This window comes from Miscanthus floridulus, chromosome 11 (genome assembly GCF_019320115.1).
Source record: "Miscanthus floridulus cultivar M001 chromosome 11, ASM1932011v1, whole genome shotgun sequence".
NCBI classification, from domain to species: Eukaryota; Viridiplantae; Streptophyta; class Magnoliopsida; order Poales; family Poaceae; genus Miscanthus; species Miscanthus floridulus.
Window position 1 is genome coordinate 57,092,081 of NC_089590.1, and position 21,983 is coordinate 57,114,063.

The 21,983-nt window shown below is 44.4% G+C and overlaps 1 protein-coding gene across 2 annotated transcripts; it reads left to right on the forward strand.

The window, feature by feature from the left end:
* Window positions 1-6,587: 6,587 nt before the first annotated feature.
* Window positions 6,588-11,759, forward strand: LOC136493162 (plant UBX domain-containing protein 1-like). Of its 2 annotated transcripts, XM_066489212.1 has the most exons (8): window positions 6,588-6,868; window positions 7,516-7,618; window positions 7,709-7,777; window positions 7,906-7,979; window positions 8,398-8,527; window positions 10,164-10,268; window positions 10,581-10,791; window positions 11,299-11,759. In XM_066489212.1, exons 1-8 carry the CDS (start codon window positions 6,701-6,703, stop codon window positions 11,300-11,302), a joined length of 864 nt encoding a protein of 287 aa, XP_066345309.1. In that variant the 5' UTR covers window positions 6,588-6,700; the 3' UTR covers window positions 11,303-11,759. The 2 variants fall into 2 exon arrangements, with proteins under 2 accessions (XP_066345309.1, XP_066345310.1); XM_066489213.1 differs by lacking the exon at window positions 11,299-11,759 and having other exon boundaries at window positions 10,581-10,795.
* The last annotated feature ends 10,224 nt before the right edge of the window (window positions 11,760-21,983 follow it).

Consider the following 21,983-nt stretch of genomic DNA (forward strand, 5'->3'; position numbering starts at 1 on the left):
CTGGGGTGTGCCCGACGGATATTGCTGTAGCTTTCACCCAAAGGTATTCCAAGTATCGTATCCATAGGAAAACGTGTGAGGTTAACTACGGTCTAACTTAACCTAGAGTAGCAACAAGATTTAAGAAAACTAGGAGTGTAGAGGAGATTGCTAAGGTCTTTTAGTTCTAATCTCGATAAGCTATGTCTTCTATTGTTCAACTTAGTATATTACTAAGGAAAACATAGACAGAGTATGTTTCCTATAATAACTAAATCCTGCTAGTCCTACAAACGGGAGGTGGACTACAGAGGATTCAATGAGGCTATAAGAGTCACCCTCGCGAGCTACCACCGATCTGAAATGTAGGGTACATCCACGAGTTACCCGAGTCTAAGCACCACGCTTACACTACGAATAATACTTTAACCTAAGGCTAATAGATTAAAGCACTCAAAAGAGACTCGTTAACTAGAAGAACAATATAAACACATTACTTACTTAAATCAAAAGTTGATTACCAGAGAAATCTCAGACGCAAGGTTGACTTCCGCCAAGGTACAAGCCGTAGAGAGAGCACCGACATGCCAGCACCTCCTCCAAAGTTTTTCCTCACTCTCCATCTCTCTATTTCTAAAGACTGGATCCTATGGAGGTCTAATATTCTCTTGATAGCTAGCTCTGATCCTCATGAGAAGAATATGAATTAGGATTTTAGGATCTCTAAGGATCTCTCCAGAGAGAGGGGGGCAGGGGTTGATATATATAGCCCTGAGGGTCCAACGTGAGCCCTTAGATCAAACCGACTTAAGCAACGACTTAGATACATCCTCAAAGGCGGTGGAGAACCGACATACGAAGTAGGCTAACAGGCGGGGCCCATAGGGGTCAGGCGGCCCCACATGGCAGTGGGTCGAGCTTCGCTTCGGTGATTTGCCTTCTGGACCCTTCTAGAGTCTTCCCACGTAGGTACTGCGGCGGAATTTCGTAATTTTCTTCGACGATTAGGTCCTCATTGGCAGTTTTCTAGATAAACCCTGCTGAAAACATAGATTCACAAAAACTCATTGAATTTATTAGTTTAAACCCCTAAACCTTCATTGGTGATTACATTTATGCCCATATCCATGTTTAATTGATGGTTTATAATGGTTGTTAACTACCGTTAATAGTGAGCGAACGGGTGTGGCTCAGGGAAGGACAGAAGGGAACGAAGGGAAGGGAAGGGATAAGGTGGGGGAGTGTGGGTCCCATTGAAATTTGTAAAAAAATATAATTTGTTCTAAAATTTTTGAACAATTTGTGAATAATTTGACATATATTATCTGATATCTGCAATCCATAAAAATAGTTTGTAAATTTGTCTGAAAATTTTGACATATATTTGTATTATCTCCAAATTACATCATTATGTCCAATAAATTACACTGAAGAGATCATTGTAAATATAATAATAAGACGATGTAAATACAACTATAAGACAATGTAAGTGCATTGAAAAAAAATCTGGTTGTTAGGTGGGGCTAAAACAACCGGTTATTGGATAGACAGATTCATTATTTATATAGTCCGACAAGGATATAAACAGCATGAGAAGTGGGGCTAGGGGGGCAGCAGCCCCCCTGTGAGAGTGATTTTCCTTTGTATTTACTGTAGAAAAAAAAGTGATTTCACCGTTAATCTTCGACATTTGTTCTAAATCTCTATTGATTAGCCCCCCGAGGTGCTCATCTTAGCTCCGCTAATGGACAGAAGTGCTAAATTATACATGACGATAAGTTGTTTGACCTTCTACAAGTTATATCCAAAAATAACGACAGCTATAGACCTATAGTGGCAACTGGCGACCAATTATCTCTGACGATTTGAGGGGACCGAGAAATCTCGCAGCTGCATGACAGCATGAGAAAGCTCGCCACCGCCGCGAGGAGCTGATGGGCACCAGCAAATGCACCGAGGCCTAGCACTAGGCAGCCGCTACCAAACCGCGCAACCCGCCAAACCCAGCACATTCCCCTCCCAGTACCAACACATGCACCATTCGTTCTCCAGTGGCCGCAACGGCGCGCGCAAGAATAAAAAGCTCTGGAAAGCGGCGAGGCCGAGCAAAGTGGACACCGTGCAAGCTACTCCACGTCTGATGGGTGATGGCGTCGCGTGGCGAATGGAAAAGCAAGCGCGGCTGCTTAAGCTTAACCCGGCTTGGCTTTTCGTTTCCGAGGCGAGGCACAGCGAGGGCGCGGGCGGCGGGCCGCGACGTGCGGACCGCGTGCTAACGTGCGGGGCCGCGTGCGCGTGTCTGCCAGCGCCAAGGCTGCCCAACCCGTCGCCTCCTCTGTCTGTCTAACGCACGCGCTGGCGGCCGTGGCTGGCCCCGTGGGGCTCTCTGCACTGGCACTGGCACTGGCGCTGGCCCTGGCCTGCCGCGGCTGCCGCTGGAGTGCTAGCCTGCTAGGGGATAAACAACGGCAGCGATGCCGGTGCCGGTGGCCGAGGCGTGGACCACGCCGACGCCTGCCGTGCCTTCAGAGCGGGCGACCGGGTCGGTCGCGGAGGCAGTGATGGTGATAACTGATGCCAAGGCCGGCAGCCGTGTGAGGCCATGTTTAGTTCACGAAATAATTTTTTTTATATCACATCGGATATTTCGGGGATGTCGGAAGGGGTTTTCAGATACTAATAAAAAAAATTAATTATATAGCTCATCTGGAAACTGCGAGACGAATTTATTAAGCCTAATTAATTCATCATTAGCGCATGTTAGTTACTGTAGCACTTATGAGTAATCATGGACTAATTAGTATTAAAATATTCGTCTCGCGATTTCCAATCAAACTGTGCAATTAGTTTTTTTCATCTATATTTAATACTCCATACATGTGCCGCAAGATTCGATGTGATAGTTTGGGGTGAAAATTTTTGAGAACTAAACCAGGCCTGAGTGTGTGATGGCTTGAGAGGTTCTTGTTTCGTGCCGTGCGCCCGTGCCTAATCAGTTGGTAGATCAAACACGACGTGGCCATCCTTCCGACCTTGGTCCCCGTTCGCTGGTCTGAAACTTGGTTAAAACTGGTTGAAAAACACTGTTCTGGCTGAATTGTTATGATAGAAAACACTGTTTCGGTTGAAAAAAAAAAGTGAAACAAGCCGAATATGGGATAAGCCGAACATGACATTGCCTATATGTGTGACAGCCGCCGCTGCAGAACCATTGCTATTTGCTACTACTACGTTTGATGATGGGCATCGTCAATTCGTTGTCCTGCCCCTGCTTTTGTGTTCTTAAAACACGCTCGCAAAAGAGCATGGGCATGGTCGGTTCTCGTTTGGGTGTTTGGTTCGGTGTATTTGGCCAGGCTCCTGATCTATATAGTTTTTTTTATCAAAAAAGCGTGGTCGGCCCATTCTTCATTCATTCATCCATGTATTGAATCCTTCTCACCGACAAATGGTTCATGATGATTGTTGATTAATGAGTTTGTAAAAAGATATTACAATTGAATCTGGTGGGACATTACACGATTCCTCGTATAGTCGTATATTATACATCTTATGGCGTAGAACATGCATATTTTTTCGACAAGGGGAGATTCCCCATTCCCATTCATAAGAACGAAAATACAGAGAGTTCAGATGTTTGCAGAAGCATCAGAAAGAAAAAAGGACAGACTGCGCTTAACCAGCCCGCACAAGAGGATACTAGAAAGGGCAACAGAAACGGGCTTTAACGCTTTCCTGACAAACTGCGCTTAGGGCAGTCTCAATGGTGCATTGATGATGGTTTCTATCCTCATTAAATGACTTGCCACGTAGGTAAAATGCTAACATGTCAACGTAATTAATGAAGAAAGAGAGCAAAAATCATAGAAATGGTTTCTTCATGAAGAAACCAGGTCTACTCTTGACCCAATGCACCAAGAAACCATGAAATCGTCATTGGGGAGAAACCATCAGTTTCTAGGGAGCTCATGTCGCACTCCCATTAGAGGAAAAGATAGAGTTGGGAGAGAGAAAGAGAAAATAGTTATTACTCGTAGAAATCATGGGTCGGAAAACAGTACTTTTTAATGCGGTATCCTATGTTATAGAAACTACTAGTTTCTTTCATTGGGACTGCCCTTAACCATCCAGCGCAAGAGGAACCATCAGACCAAACAGAACGTATCCTGGAAACTACCTAGACAACCATACAAGACCACCGAAACAAGTAGAACATGCATATAGGATAAAAAAAAGTATGATAACTTCAAAGTGAATTTCTCTCAAAAAAAAAAAAAAACTTCAAAGTGAACCGTTGCCTCTCTCCTCCCTGCCTGCTATGGATCAATCGTTGGTTTGTATATCTTGATCTCTTGATTCCATCGAGTGAATTATTGGATCGGGTATGGTTCCGACTTCCGACCATGGTTTCTTATTGCTTTATATACGCAGCACATGCCACATGATCAAGGAGATGGAGATGTTTCCATCAGTTTCGTAAAGTTGAATAGTTTATATCGTTAATTGTAGTCTTCTTGTCTTCTAAGTGCATTGCTACAAATGCAATTTAATGTTTGAGCTTACAGTGATTTGGTGGATTCCTTGTGATGATGTGGATCGCTGTGGTTGAGCACCCGAGGTGCGGAGCTCTCCACCACGTTTCGATCCCTGGTGCTGCATGGTAGTGTGCCCATCAGCTCCTGCACAGATGGGCTCGCGGCCGCCAAAGAAGCGTGCGCGTGTGAGGTTCCCGACTGTTCCAGGTTTGGTGGGCCCCTTCTCTAAGAATGAAGTCAAGGGGACGTCTCTTTCCTAGATCAAGTCTTTTTTTTAGTATTGCACCACTACAACTAGTGGTGTATTGTTGCCTTGCCACAGCACCCTGCTTGCCTTCTCCTTTTCATGACATTCCTCTAGCATGGAGTGATGAAAAAAGGACCAAAGGAATTTATTGATAAGTGAAATGGTCGACGTTTTTCGCTACAAGTAACATAAGTGATATTGCATTGGCTAATACCAAACTGTGAGAAAGTACTTTCTCTATGTAACTCTTATCAAATTGTTGCCTGAGTTTTTCTTAGATATCCGTGCCAATTATTTTGCCCTTGTAGCTTACATCTTTTTTTGAGAGAATTTGTAGCTTACATCTTGTTACCACCGTAGTTCCACGCGCTCCATTTTCTTCTGAAATGAATGGGGAGGAGAGAGTCAAGATGGTCTATTGCCAAGCTCTTTAGTTTATATAAAAATCACTTGAATCTCTTATATTTCAAGAATGGAATGAAGTATCTGTTAATCATTTACCCGCAGCTCCACAAATTTTGTCTGCAACTGTAGAATTGAAATCTTGATGGCTAAAAGGGCAAGGAAAAAGGTGGTCTTTTACCAAGCTCTTTAGAGCTGCGGTTGGTGAGGGCAAGGAAAATTTTGTCTGCAACCGTAGAATTTTTTCTGTGAGAGAGAGAGAGACGCCTAAGACGCCACAATTTAGGCCCTGTTTGGTTTCTACAGAGACGTCTAAAATTTCTGTCACATCGAATGTTTGGACACATGCATGGAGTATTAAATATAGACTAATTACGAAACTAATTGCACAACTTGTGACTAATTTACGAGACGAATCTTTTAAGCCTAATTAGTCAATGATTTGGCAACGGGGTGCTACAGTAAACATATGCTAATGACGGATTAATTAGGTTTAAAAAATTCGTCTCTCAAATTAGCCTCCATCTATGTAATTGGTTTTATAATTAATCTATATTTAATGCTCCTTATTAATATCTAAATATTTAATGTGACATAAATTTTAGGAGCGACTAAAGAACCAAACACCCTCGTTCTTATCGGTGAGTGGCTGAGCGCAACATCCATCTACGTTACTTGTTGGCTTGTTGCGAAAACTTGCCATCTATGCACAGTGCTTGTTTTGTTGGTCACTAGATTTTCCACCATTCCGAGAAAACGAGGGCCTGTTTAGTTACCCCATATTCCAAACTTTGGCACTATGCAAAAAGAAGATTCCCCGTCACATCAAACTTGCGGTACATGCATGAAGTACTAAATGTTGATGAAATCAAAAACTAACTGCACAATTTGGTTGTACTTTGCGAGACGAACGTTTTGAGCCTAATTAGTCAACGTTTAGACAATTATTACCAAATACAAACAAAATGCTACAGTACCTACTGTGGCTACAGTAATTATGGCGGCGCCGAATTTGGCCCCAACTAAACGAGGCGCGAATCTATCAAGGTTCGCGTACCCAAAGTTTCAGTGTACCAGGTCAGCCTCGCTGTGCCCGTAGCTGTAAACAAATAGCATGCTGCCCTATCGGTTTCGTCCTCTGATTGCGACATTCGAAAGCATCTGCCTACCGTACCTGACGTCGTCTGCTCTCACTGATGAAAAGCCTGAATTCAGAAAGACAGAAACCCTTCAGCACTTCTGTTTTTTTTTTGGGAGCCAATTCAGCACTTCAGCTAGCGGCTTGTTCATCACTGGGCCTAAACATACGTCTGGGCTGACGACACCAATAAAGGCTCGGCCCAAAATATGTTTAGAGCCGTTGAGGCCGGCGAGCAGTATAAAAAAAATGTTAGCTGCGTGCTCTCTCGCTTCGTCTCATTATCATCTCAGCGCATCGAATTCGGAGTCCGAGCCCGACCCGCAGCCCGACACCCGTCTCCTACCCCCGCCCGTCTCGCCTCGCGAAGGCTTCCTTTCCTCTCCCTTCCCGTCCAAGATGGAAGCAGAGTACCCCCACCAGCAGGCGGGCCCCTCCTCCTCCTCCTCCTCCACCCTCCTCTGGCCGTGCCCGACTCGACGCAGGAAGAGGGACGAGGGCGAGGGCGACGACGACCTCTCGCCGGCGGCGGACATGGATCTCGACGCTGACGCGCAGCGCGCCGCGGTACGTACGCGCTCCCATCTACTCCCCGCTCACCGCTTCCCCGCCGCGCGCTCACGCGCTTCTTGCGCGATTGCGTGTCGATTGGGTCCGCGTCGCCGCCGGGCGGATGGGAACGGACGCTGGCTCCCGTTAGTTTCGGTTCTGGGTGCCGTGCGCAGTTTCTTGGGCAGGGTTCTTGTAGAATTTCGGGTTCGCGCCGGCCCTAGGGTTCGGAGGGGTGGCTGTGTACTATGTTCAGGTTCTTGGCTGGGGAGGGGACGAGCGAGGACTTGTTCTTCCCTGTGTGGGTTTCGGGAATGGCGATGGTTCTTTAAGGCTCTCGCTCGCATTCTTCTAGAGGGTTTAGGGTAGGGAGTCCAGTTCTTGAGTTCTTGGTGCGCGTCTGGTTCCCGAATTTGTGCGTGTAAAATAGGTTCTTTTCTGACTTGGCTATCTGAGGAATCGACACATGCAATGAGTGCTTCGGAGGTCCTGCGACATTCCCAAAACTACAATTTTGAATTGGTTTCTGGGAGGGTTTTATTTTTGGAGCAATGATCATACTTTTTTTTTTTTTTGGATTAAACCTTTTGTATTCTAAATTCTCCCCAGGCCCGATAGGTAGATGTGACAAAGCCTGAAAATGTGTTTTCTTTTGAAAATCCCAGGACAAGCTGAAAGCAGTGTCAGAGGAACTTGGACATGAGATCCGGGTTTTTTCAAGTGAGAACTTTGCTCTACAGCCCAGCAAGCTGCCCAGTGCAGATCATGGTACCTAAATGTCATCTTCTTTTGTCTTTACCAAGACCTGTCTTGTCTTTATGCTAGTTCTACTGTGACATTGAAACATTGTTCTTGCAGAGGAAGATGACGACTTTTATGAGCTTCAGCCTGCTGATTACTACAAGTTGATTTCAAACAGGATGGGAGGTAGAAAATTTTGTTTGGGATCTTTTAAGTTATTTAGTGTCAACTTAGTTTAATATTGATCAACCCGTTATTATTTTGCGTTCTGATGTACTTAGTGTAGCACTGTTAAAAATGATGGCTTTGTGCAGAGCACTCTAAAATGCTAAAGACTCGCAAGATGCGGGAGGCAGAACTTGCTGCTCAGCGAGCAAAGAGAACAAAGGTAGGGTTATAACGCACTATTGAATTTTCTTACAATTGATCAATGTGCAACACTTCTTCGTCCAGTCCTCTATACAAAGAAACAATTTGAAGATGGCAATTGTTTGCTAGTTCTTTTGTTACTTTCTGTGTGACTCGTAGTTGGCTCCTTTTTAATCAAGCATTATCTGAGCAGTGCCTTAAGAAATGTTTGAAGAGCAGATTTTTCTTATTTCACATAAATATATGCATTAATTAACTTAGCATGTGAAATTGTCCTAAGAAAAGAAAATACGGCATAACATTGTGTAGGTCTAACTGCCTGTTTTAAAGGAACTTATCTCATTCTTAACTTATTATGAGTTTTTTTTTAATGTGGTTACGTTGTTATGAGTTCTAAATTATTTTTTTAATGGAGTAACCGCCTTGATCATATATAGGCAGTAATGAGGGTGCGCTTCCCTGATGGCTACATTCTTGAGGCCGACTTTCTTCCATCAGAGAGGATTCATAGTCTAGTGGACCTGCTCACGAAAGTACTTGCTAGACCAGATCTTCCATTCTATCTTTGTAAGTTCTGCTTCTCTTTTAGGGGTGATAGATGTGGAGTTTACCTATGTTTGTCCTGTCCTCTTTCACCCTTCATCGTTCCTTTGTATTTTACCTTTGCAATAATTTATTCTGGCTATGAATTGCTATGATTTGTCAATTAGATTTTGTTATATTTATTCTTGGCAAGCAAACATGCTGGCAATCATCATTTAAGGAAACAGCTAGCTGAGATAAATAGTTTCGCGGTTACGAGGTCTCAAAACCCTTTTAATACATCATCTTGTGCAAAGGGTTTTAGAGTCGATATTAGCTGCTATTAACCCCTTTTTTCATTGTGCAAAGGGCGGGCTTGGTGCAAGCGGTAGAGTCTTACCGCCTGTGACCGGAAGGTCCCGGGTTTGAGTCGTGGTCTCCTCGCATTGCACAGGCGAGGGTAAGGCTTGCCACTAACACCCTTCCCCAGACCCCGCACAGAGCGGGAGCTCTCTGCGCTGGATACGCCCTTTTTTTTTTGCTACAGACAATCTAATACCAATTGCCACGAACCTTGATCTAGATGGCCCTAACGCCCTAACCCAAGCAGTCGACCTCACCTGTAGGCAGCAGCTGCACTGCAAGGGCAGTGATAAGAGAAAGGGACTAACCCTAATAGATTGTTATTCTTGCTTACCCATAATGGTTGTCAGCTGCACCTTTTATAGAGCTACTAGGCATGACCCTAACAGATGGAAACTAATCTTATCTCTACTGGTAACTACTCCCTCCGGGCAGGTTTCTAAGGTGTCATGGCCTGTGCTCCACATACCAAGGCGAGACTAGCGCTGAGTTTCCAAATCTGCATGCATGCATGCTTGAAAATTGCAGCCTCATATTAACTCCCCTCACACATGCATGGTACATGCAAAAGAATTGAGTGAATGGACACATGAAAAATAAGCTTTTAATCACCAGCACATGCAAAATGCTTTGCCTTCCGTCACATGGCTTAAATGCCTGACAGAAAAACGTGTTGGCAACCAAAGTTGCGCCTAACAAACCGGCCCATCTGAAAAATGCATTCACGCCTTAGAAAAACAGCCCGGAGGGAGTAAACCCCTAACAAACTTATATCCTTACTTGCTATCCAATCTTCTAATTCCTAATAAATAACTAAAGATAACAATCAGCCCCATTGGCTACAAGGCTAGGTTGCTGTTCATGTGAACAGTAACCCACCTAGAACCTACTCATGCCAGATTGTAGAAGTGTAGAACCCCTGAACACTGATTCATAAAGTCTATACTCTATAGAATAGTAAGAAATGGGAAGTCTCTTCTCATTTTTCTTTCTTCTGGCAGTTTGGTGCCTATTCTGGACCTCAATAATTTTCAATGAAAAGATTATGCCCTAAAATCTGAACAACAGCAGCTTATAAAGTGATGCTTATGATTATCATAGTGCCTATTTTTAGATAAAACATGCAATATTGAACTTGTATGCCAAATGTTCCTTAGATTGAAGTTATGAAATCTTTTGTCTGATAATCGTTGTGATCTTTGGTGTTACTTGGCGCGCGTTTGAGTTACACAAACATTCTACGTATCTTGCATACTCGTATCTTTAATCTGTACTGTTTTCAATTTTTTAATGCTGGACCCATTCAATTCCACAACAGATACAGTACCTCCAAAGAAGCGAATACTGGACACATCACAGGACTTCTATACAGCTGGTTTTGTCCCTGGAGCTAATGTCCATTTTTCTTATGATGTGCCTGAAGGTATGCATCATCATAATAACTAGCGCCAAGTTAAGAAAAGAAACAATAATTACCTCTCAGCGTATGTTTCAAATATTTGTTGTATCTTAACAGAGGTCGATTCCAGTGCCATGCCTTTCTCCCCACCCCATCCACACGCACACGAAACAAAGAAAAATAACACTACGACCCAAACCCACCCACCTAACACACATGCAAATTATTTATTTCACCCCTGTTATTATACAAAAGTTTCATGGTTGTCACATTGTTAGACATTCAGATATTCATGACTTCTTGTAATGAGTGGTATCAAATGATTTGGACATGCAGGTTCGTTGTTAAATGCAGATGATCTAAAAGCAGGACCCTTTCTCCGTGAAGAAATTCAAAGTTTGGATGGATTGTCACTTCTGCTGAAACCTGCTAGTCAACCTGATGATTCTAGAATGAACTCTTCTACTCTTCAATCTGGTGCATCTCAATCTGACCCTGTACCAACAACAACAGATAAGAAGCCTGGCAGACCAAAGTGGCTGAAAAGGTAACATTGTTTGTTCCTCTTAATTGCAATATTTTGTTTGGAGGCCTTTTCCAAGTTCTTTTTGTTTCTAATTCGATCCAAAGGAGAAAAATTCCAGAGTAATCTTCTTTCCATCGTGGTCGAATAGTTAAAACGGAGAAAAACTTGTCAAGTTTTTGGTGATAATTCCAATTCCTTGTCAATATTCTTAATGCAATGATACGCAACGCTCATGCATATTTGAGAAAATTAATTCCTTGCCATCTTTTTGTAAGTTAGCATATGCCCTTGCCATCCACCGTTTCTGAACATTATTAGAATTTGCGGGGAGCTTTAAGTTGCAGTTTCATTTTATGCATGCATCTCAGACAAGATCTTGATTGTTGAATCAACCCCACCATAGGGTATGTCTCAAGATAATTCCGTTTGCTTGAACTCCATGTGTGCTCTAGCTATTTTGTTTCATAGCATCTTTTGAGTTGGAAGATCGCGACGAAATAACTGGTACCCACTTGGCCCTTCTTGCAGGTGATACCACTCCAGGCGTCAAGTGTGTGCCTTCAACACAGAATCACTCTGTTAGGCTTCTAAACACTATTCATGGTTGAACAAGTTCAAATTTTGAACAGGCTACACTGCTGTAGTACTAGAATTGGATCCTATGCTCACTGAAGCTGTTGGGGGCATTAGAAATGGGTCCCACCTTTTTCTTGGTGGGAGCCAAGTATTATGTAAATTTGAATGTGTTGTGACTCATCAGAACAGTGCTCTGCTCTGGCTAAGCACTTTGCCATCTTACACATCGTGTAAACCCCATAAAAAGTTAGAAACGGTGGAAATAATAGTCCAGTGTTCTTAACGCTTCACGGTGCAATGTTGTGCCTGTCTTCGCTATTCAGTCTTGACACAATAGATTTCAGAAAACTGGAAGTGCCTGAGTTAGCTGGAATATACCAAGTGTGGTGGTGGGGTTTCAGTTCTGGAGTACATGTGCTTTTTATCCTGCCCATGATATTGTGGCAGGTTGCTTTCATGTAATTGATGGTGATGGAGCCCTCATCAGCGACTAATTTGTCGCTGAATGGCATGTGTTTTCTTCTTCTGATAGTGACTTGTGGGCCAGCTAGACCCTGTGTGGTTGCGATTTGTGGTTTATATTCAACGTCTAGGACCTGCTGTTCTGTGGTTGACTGGGTACTTTCGACTAAAGAGCGAGTTACTTGATATACTACCAAGTGTTGTTGCTAACTACATATGGCAAATGTAGGCCCAGGATCTGGAGGCTGGGTTGCTGATCTTTTTCTCTTTATTATTTTCTCGTATAAGAGGTCACTAGCAGTTGTGTAGTTGGGACTTGAGAGTTGCGGGAGCCTGTTCGTTTCGTCGTAAACGATCGTGGATTATTTACTGCTGGTTGGTTTGGTGTGAGAAAAAGATACTATTCCAGCTTATAATCCACGATCGTATATGAGCAAGCGAATAGATATTTGTGTTTATCTATTATCTTGCAATCCTGTATCGTCACACACATGATTGCATTTGAGGGCGCTTTGGGCGGCGCTTGTGCAGGAACTAAACTAGTGCGTGTACAGACGTCCTGATCAAATGGCAGCATGTAAAGTGAGGGGCGTGGCGTTTGGTTCGCCAAGGCCCAAGATAAGATGGGCATGGTGCAATCGTGAATCATAGACCCACGAGTGGAGAGTTTGGGGGCACGGATGATAGCAGTTAGCAGGCATCCAGGCTTTTTTTTATGTACACTGCCTTCAAGTAGCATGTTCAGCCTTTTCTACTAGGTACTCTGTACATAGCTTTGCTATACGTCGTCTAGATATATATTATGACTAGATACATATTTATTTTGGAAAAAGCCAGAGCGACTTGTGGATTGGAACAAACGAATGGACTACTGAAGTTTGCATTGCAGTTGCAGAGGTTGGTTGTTGGTGTAGTTGGTTGGTAGGATAGCAGCCGGTCGGATCGGATGGAGTATGCAGTGACGCCTCCGCCGCCGTGCACCAGTCCGTTTTCCCCGCCGGTCATAGCCAAAAGTCAAAGGGAGACAAGGAATCCATCCGTTTTTCAAGGCTCAGTCCGTCAGTGCGCTGACCGTGCAAGTTGCAGTGGCGCCGGCCGCCGGGCACATCCGGCAAACCAAAGAAAGTTTCCGGACGAGAACAAAGCTGCCTTTTTTCGATTCTGCCTGCGTCCCTTGCCTTGAGAAAGCAGCGGTCGGCCGTTAGGTTCAGAGTTGATTTTTTTTTTTTGATTTTAACACCTTTTGAAAACTAATTTTAAATCTAACATTATTGGTTTTTTTAACTAACATTTTTTACCACGCCTATTACCCTGGCGCGGCCAAATGCATGTGCCGCGCCATGCATGGTGGCGCGGCAGTGGGCTAACGTGGCGACGACCGGATTCGCTGACTGTTGACGTGGCAAGGCCTGCCACGCCACCGATCTTGGCGCGGCAGTGCCGCGCCCTGATCCATGGCGCGGCAGAGCCGAATATAACTCCCGTGGTCAGTCCCGCCTGCCAGAGCAGCAAACCCCGCGCCTGGCCGTCGCGCCCTCGTCCGCCCGCGCCAACCCGCCGCCCAGCACGCCGGCCCTACGCGCCACCGAGCACGCCGGCCGCCGCGCCACGAACGACGGCACGGCACGGCCGTCGGCCGCCCGGTGCGGCCGCCGCGCCCGCACGCCGGCGCTCGACCACCTCCGGCCACGCACGGCGGCTGCCCGCCGAGGCCTGCGCCTCCTGGCCTGGTCTAGCGCACCACTGCAGCGAGGACGAGCGCCGCTGCCGCGAGGTACTCCCCTAGTATAATTAGTATAGTTAATAAAGTTAGTAAAATTAGTAAAGTATAGTTAGTATAGTTACTAAAGTTAGTTAGTTTAGCTAGTAAAGTTAGTTTAGTAAGTTAGTATAGATAGTAAAGTTAGGTAGTTTAGTTAGTACAGTTATTGAGTCTAGTTATATATTGGATTTAGTCTAATTAGTTGTTGTAGTTAGCCTTGTATAAATGTTAATATTAGATTATTTAGTATAGTTATAGCTAGAATAGGTATTAATATTACTATAGACATTACGTATGACGATTTCGACGACTTGATGAAGTTTTTTAAAATGCTTTTGCAGATGGATTGTTGTGTTAGGGTTTTATACGGAGGAAGTGTTAGGAGAAGACGGTATGTTTGAGGATATGAAAGAAGAATTGGATTGATTTGATGAACCTCCTAGCTTCAACGACCTTTGTGTCCGTTTGAATGAAAAGTTTAACGATGATTTCATATTGAAGGGGAGGTTTGATACTGGAGAGACTATGGCACATTATGTCATCATGCCCTTGCGCGATCCTGCTCACTGGTCTCGCTACACTAGGGTTCTCTAAGGTTCCAATGTGCCTATGACTGAGGTAGTGGTGGAGAATGGATACATGATGCATGGTGTTCAGAAAGGCCCATCCATTGATGGTTTTGGAGGCAATGAACAAGAAATAGGGGTCGAAGGGGAAGCAACTCAGGATAACATGGATTTGGACGGTCAGTTGATGCAGGAGCAGTTTTATTCAACTGCAGTAGGTTGTATAAGCAATGACTTCGATGTAAATGAGCTCGAACGGGAAGAGGAGGAGCAGGAGGAGGAGGACATGATCGGTGATATAGTTAGCAGTGATTCAGACGATTTTGATGATAGCCAAGGAGGTACAGATGCTATGCCAATACTGGCTGATGCCATGCTAGTACCAGTTCATACTATGCCATTACCAGTACTGTGGCAGAACCACCTGAAATAATACGCTTACGGAGGTGCTCGTTTTCCACCAGACACTAAGCACCCCGAAAGCAAGCTACAGCGGGCGGTATCCGTCGGGCACACCCCAAGGGAGAACCCAGAAGATCCTCATTTTTCCCAAGGATCCAATAATGAGAATGAGTTACAATACTTGTCCATTTCATACATCAGAGTTTCTTAAAAGTACATTATTACAATACCAAATATTAGAGTGTAGAATGATAAACAGCGAAATTTAAAATAAACATCTAGCGATAAGAACGAGGATCCGTCTGAGCCCACCAGAAGAATCCTCCACACAAAGATACTTCTCATGCATCACCTGCAACAAGAGTAAATAAACCCTGAGTACATAATGTACTCATAAGACTTATTCGACTAGTGAAAATAATTTTCCGACTCTAAGGAATATGAGAAGCTTTATGGTTTGCTGGTTTATTTTAGCAGAAAGCAATTCTAATAGTGAGTTCTTATTTATGTTATTATTATCGGCCGTATTAAGTTATTATCTATCCAGTCTACATAAGCACCTGTTCTACTTTTAAGCAAGAGTTGAGCAATCAGTTCTATTTCTTCTCCTTCCATCTTTCAGTTCTTACTACGGTGCTAGACCAAAAAATAAGCCGTACCGGATCACCCGACGATTCTTGAATCAATGTCCCCAGCTGGGTACCTCGAAAACACACGCCCCACTTGTACCCTAGGCACAAGCAGGACTAACCCATCATCCTCATGTCCTAGGTGTTCAGGTCCCCATCCAAATTTAGACTCTAAGCCCCCACTCCTGAGTCCCGGACTCAGTGCGGTGCAAAGACCTCCACCATCTCCGCCTCCAATCAGTCGGTCCGGAAAGAGCTAGATCCACGACAGGAGAGCAACGAGTCTTCTCTGCGCCCATACACAAGTATGCGCTCGGGATAATAGATCTGTGACTTGCCTCGAGACTTATGCAACGATCGGTCCTTAATTGACAAAGACAGAGAAAAAGTATAACCGAGCTATGCCCTGTTGGCTGCAGGACACAACCCTTTACACCCACCAGAACCCAATCATATCCCTGCTCGGTCACCATTTTCCTTTCCACCATTTTATCAGGAGTGATCATATTTATCGCCTATTTGTGAGAAATGACAGGTTACCCACGCTACCGACATCCTAAGCATAGTAGCTACTCGACCTATACAAGTAGAACTCATTGGTGGATATATTTATGTACGTAGTTTTCATAAAATGCCTGTAACGTAAATGCACAACACATATATATCCAGTTATTATTCAAAATAAGGGTTATGCACTAGGGCTTGCCTTAGGCAGGCGGGGTGTCAGCAAAGTCAGCAACTAATGGCCCCCGGACGTCCTCCTGCACGAGGATCTCCTCCTCATACTCTTTGTCGACTTCGTCGTACTCCTGCTCGCCGAAGGTCACGATCTCCAGTGGCTCGTTCTCTATATGCATGCAGTGATGATGATACAATAATTAATATTTAGGCAACCGCAACTCTTAAAATAAGAACACGCTTATCATGCTAACAAGCTAGCTCTACTGATCTGATACCAACTAATTTCTTAAATGATTTCATATGCTTTAAATTAGAGTATGTTAGCTACCTTAATAAATTAGTTATTCAGAGGCTACAAAAAGTACAGAGAGCATCTAATATTATCATGAGTCTACTGTAAAATTTTCAGGGCTAGCATTTCTACCAAAGCATCACAAAAAATCATTCCCTAAATAACCATAATAATAACAAGCAACCTAGAATTAATAAGTAACCCTAAAACATCGCAGAACCATACGAACAAAATACACCAACAGATAGATAAGGATTTTAGGAATCTAATAAAATTTATTTCACAATAAATAAATAAATTCAAATGAGCTCTAGAAAAGAAGAAGATGATAAGGATGGATAGGTCTTGATTTTAGATGATTTTAGGAAGAATAATCGAGTGAATCGGAGGTCGTATGAGGGAGATATGACTTTTACAAGGTGGGCTGTTAATTGAATCCGAAAATTAAATTGACGTGATGAAGGGAGTGCTGGTGCTGATCACATAACGTGCTGGACGGGTAGTGAACTAGACTTTCCATGATTATGAGAGGGAGAGGTGCTAGTTCATTCATGCAGGTCAAGGAATTAACGGAGGAGGAGAAGGAGGGGATTTTTGCAGGTTGGCTACCTCGGCCGATTGCAACTCGGGGAGAGAGGTCGACAGAGCGCAACTTTCTCGAGCAAGATAGAGAAACTTGATTTGGGAGAAGCCAGTGAGCAGCGGAGCGGGACGGCTCGGCGGCTCGACGTGTCCTTTTAAAGATAGGAGACGCGAAGGCGCGACAGCGACGCGTCGTAAGGTTAGTGGCTAACTAGCTTGCTTAAAGGTAGTAAAGAGCTGCCTGTGCACGACGTGTTGCTCGGATGAACAGTGTTTTCTATGATGAACAGTGTTTTCTACGGTGAACAGTTTGCCATAGTGGCCAGTGCAAGATGCAGTGAACCATGTTTACTTCGTGCTACAGTATTTCTGCGTTGCTGCAGTGCTGACGCGTGGAAAGGTGTCTGAGCTGCGTTTGCAAAGCAACTGAGCAGCGAGCAAGCGACGTGCTCAGTGGGCTGAGCCTGTGGAGAAGATGACTTGCGCAGAGAGGAGCATCATGGTCAGCTAGCACAGGGTAAGAACGTGCAGCCCTACAGCAAGACATTAATGGATGGCACACAAATTTCTACGAGCTGATGCGGTCGGTCATCTTCGTTTGCTAAAGAGCACGTGCAACACGCTAGAGGCTGCTGCCTAACTCGCCATTCATGACACGGTGAAGTAATGACACTGTGGCGAAACTTGCCAGTGAAGGGTACTGTAAGCGTGCTACGCGGGCTTGCTCTACGAGTGTGCTGAGGGCGTGCTCTGGGGATCAAGAAGGAGATGAAATAGCGAGAGATGGAGTTGGATCAGGATGACAATAGTGAGTTGAGCTATGCTGGAGAGTACTTGGACAAGGAATAAATTAGAGCTCAAATTGAGAATTAGTTCAATAAAATTTAATTTCCCATTTTTACCACATGCAATAATACATAAACATGATGCTCATTATATGGTTTTAGCAAAAATTGTACAAGGTAATACCGAGGGTGTTACAAGTACCAACTGAGGTTTTGCATGGTGTCCAGGCTTAGGGTAGACTAGTCACAAATTTGGCTGCAGATGATACCCCTATGATTTATAGGCTAGAATTAGTGAAGCGCAGCAGTATGTTCCACCACCACCTTACGCAGCGACTGAGCTTGAGCAACTAAGGTCCAAGAACGTACCTTTCAGGGGCGTTCCGAACTATAGGGATGTCAGCATGACGGATATGACAGTTTGTGACACCGGTCTCCAGATGTGTAGGAATTCATTGTATGATCATGAGAAAGAAACCCTTAAGAAGGGGATGATATTCAACACAATGTCAGAGATAAAACTCTTCCTTTAGGACTATGCTGTGTACCACTATAGGCCGTACACCGTCACTCATTCAGACCAGGAGTTGAGGTACCACGTGATATGCAAAAACGGTTGTATGTGGAGGTTAAATGCATGAAAGAGACAGAGTGATGGCAAGTGGAGGATAACTAAAGTTGTCGAACCTCACACTTGCCTAGACAATAGGGGGAAGGAAAATCATCAGCAGCTCATTGCACGTTATCTTGCCCATCATATATTGGGGCTCTGAATATTGTTAATTTGAATACTCTAACCCTTTGTTTATCAATTTGTAACAGGACGGCCCCTCCCACGCCACACCAGCTGTACCCCCTTCTTGAGGTGGAGTACGACGACCCCCTTCTTCCACCGGACGATGAGGTTTCCAAGAGGTGTTCGAGGGATCCTTACATACCTAGGACTTAGTTCGTTATGTCGAACTTATGTCGAACGAATATTGTCCTCGAAAACTTGCAGACTCATAAACCAATGAAAATGTTATGTGGCAACTTGTCGTCATTTATTTGCTTCATATTCGTTTCAACTTGCGCACGATCGCGGCAGCACTTGTAGTTTTTTATAGCACCGTCAACAACTCAATTGAGGATGGCCGTTGTCTATCCGCGTCACTGCCACGCCATGGTCTATGGCGCGTCACTGACGTGCCGTGGACTATGGCGCGGCAGAACCTAGGCTATGGCATGGCAGAACCTGTATTCGAGATAATTTTACTCGATTACGTACATTTTAGAAATTCTCAACGCATGATACAAATAGATGTGATCACTTAAGATCGACCATGGGTAATCCGAGTACATGATATATGGGTACAATACATCAGTAGCTCAAATGGAATATAAGACAACATAATGGAATTTCTACTACATAGCTACATTGATTATTAATAAAGCATGGAACTAATAGACGGCGCAATAAAAAACCCTCAGTTAGAAACATACTGAGTAAGTAACTCGTCGTCCGAGTACCAATCCTCAACCACAACCCTGTAGCTATGGCTAGCCTCACCTGCATTGCCCTGATCTGCCTTTCGCCTGTATTGAGCGGCCTCCGTTTCATCTATGGCCTCTGCAGCCTGAGTGAATAACACGTCGTCATCCTCCTCCGCCTACAAGCCCGCCTCTGCTAAAGCGATGAGCTCGCTCAGTCTGGCAGTGTCATCCTCAGCCTCCTCCACCGGCAAGCCCGCCTATGCTAGAACGATGAGCTCGCTCAGTCTACCAGTGTCGTCTTCAGCCTCCTCCGCCTGTAAGCCCACCTCTACTAGAGTGATGAACTCGCTGAGTCTGGTAGTGTCATCCTTATCCTCGTCCCCCTCATCAGACAACACAATCGGTGATTCAACGGTGCAACCAGCTCACTTTCTGTGCTCATCTAACTTCTTTTCCTCATACCTTGCACAAGCCACCTCTGTAGCATGGTCCTCGCTGCATCCAATCCCTTCATGTATAAAATGCAATCAGTTAGCAACGCGATTATATTACATTTAAAAGCAGGCAATGAAAAAAGGCTTTCAAGCACTCACTGGCACATAATACAACAACATACTCGTTCAAAATCTGCATCTGTACTCTTGTCTCCTCTCTTGTCTCCTTCCTTGCCCTCTCCTCCTCTAATGTCATCTGTCTCTCCAATCCCTATTTCTTAAGCCCAACGTCGATCAGGTTACAAATACCACACTGTCTAGCAAACTCACGCATCTTGTCTTTGTGATGTTTAACAAAAAGGTTGACATAGTCAGGTCCATATCCCCTCTTCCATGTAATTACTTGTCTCCCCTTTAGTTCATCCAAGAACTTAGCTTGACCATCATAACATTCCCACCTGCATTTCCTAGTGCTCTGTTCAAACAAAAAATTATATCTATATGTCTTAGCAAAAGAAACAAAATATGATTTCATGGTTACCACAAAAATAACCAACCTCATCATAGTCAATCATATGGCTGCAATAATGGCCTATTCCAAGCTTCAAAGGGACTACACCGTAGTTGGATTTAACACCACATTCGCACTTGACTGGTGATGCTTTGTAAATTAATCTTTCTTTCTTCTTTTGCTTTGCCTTTGGATGTTCTTCGGGCCATTTGCTCTTAGGACCATACACCCACTCCTTGAAACAACACTTCGCCATTGAATACACCTAAATAACGTGACATTAGTACATGAACACATATAGCTCAACATTTAAACACATACACTTTACACTTACTTCATGCTTGTTTGGACACACAAACTCCAACGTATTATCAGGGTTTATCATAGCTCGATCTCCGCAATCACATAGAGGAGGTTCCTCAAGTCATCTAACTATGGCTAAGTGCTTCTTCTTAGCCATCATTGGAGGGGGGTTAGGGGGAGGTGGAACCCACCGCTCGAAGTGCTCTCGTGGATGTCGCCCTCTCCACCAATCGTCGAAAAGGAGGTACCTGGGGTCAAACTTGTCTACACCATCGATCCACTGAAAGAAAAAGCACCTCTCATAGGCCTACATAACAAAAATTCAACAAAATATTATTAACCTAATATTACAAATGAAGAAGAAAAACATACAGAAACAATTACTTACATTAAAACGATCGCACGTGTAGAAGCAACGAGCCACTGTGTCCGGATGTCTCGATTGAAACACGTCGGCCGAACGTCCACAGTCACAGTTAGGGACAGGGAGTTTAGGAGGGATGGGGTCATCTTTGCTAGACTCGTCGGGGTACAATTCTCTAGGACGACCCCGTTTTTGCCATAACTGCTCCCGAAACATGTCTTTCATCTAATAAAACGGTTCAAATTAAACATCACTCAAAACAACGCAAATTAATGTAAAATATAATCATTTGCATTGCAACTAAAATAATGTAACCAACACTTATAGCAACAAAAATATACATGGTAAACATACTTCTAACTAAATAATTAACCTTAACATTGACAAAATCAAACTAATATCTTCCTTCAAACCGTAGCCCATAGTTCCCAAATATAATTTTCCTCCTAACCTTAACTCCCATTCATAAAATCCTATCCACCATTTAAACGAAAATAAAATGTGTGTCATTACCTTGAACGAGGATGAGAAGGGAGGGAGGCAGCCGGGGAATGGAGGGAGGCGGCAACAGAGGGCTGGGAGGGGGCGGGCACGGCGGCCAGGCGCGGGCAGGCGGGACTAGCCGCGGGGGTTATATTCGGCTCTGCCGTGCCACGGATCAGGGCGCAGCACTGCTGCGCCAAGATAGGTGGCATGGTAGGCCCTGCCATGTTAGCAGTCAGCGAATCCGGTTGTCGCCATGTCAGCCCGCTGCCGCGCACCATGCATGGCGCGACATAGGCATTTGGCCACGCCTACCAGGGCAATAGGCGCGGCCAAAAGTGTTAGTTTAAAAAAACCCGATAGTGTTAGATTTAAAATTAGTTTTCAAAAAGTGTTAAAATTAAAAAAATTCTTCAGAGTTTGGGTTCGTTCCAGCCTTTTGAGGAAGAGAGCAGTCTGTAGGATGGGATCCGGTGAACAGTGGCAGTAGATCTGTTCATGGCAACTAACACGGGGTGTCAAGTTCATAAACTCAGGGTCCTCAATGGATCCGCTTCCCTACAAAAACTCAGCTCAGTAGATAGCGTAGCGACAACGCGAGCCCAGATATATAATGAAAGGCCGAGAGAATGATCCGGTCCCCGACCGAAAGGCCTGGCCAAGGTGGGTACAGTCTGACTCCAATCTCCTTTTCTGACCGGAGATATGCCGGACCTCTGCTCGTGGCTCTTCTCCGACCAACATGGTCGGGGCCGACTAGGAACGACCGACCGGGGATGCCCGCTCGGTGAGGGCCTAGAGATCGAGTGGAGCAGATAAGGTAAGGTGCTCAAGTCAAACCATAATATCGAGGACCGTACCCTGCCATACCCTGTGCACCTACAGGACGGTGCCACTAGGCCATGCCA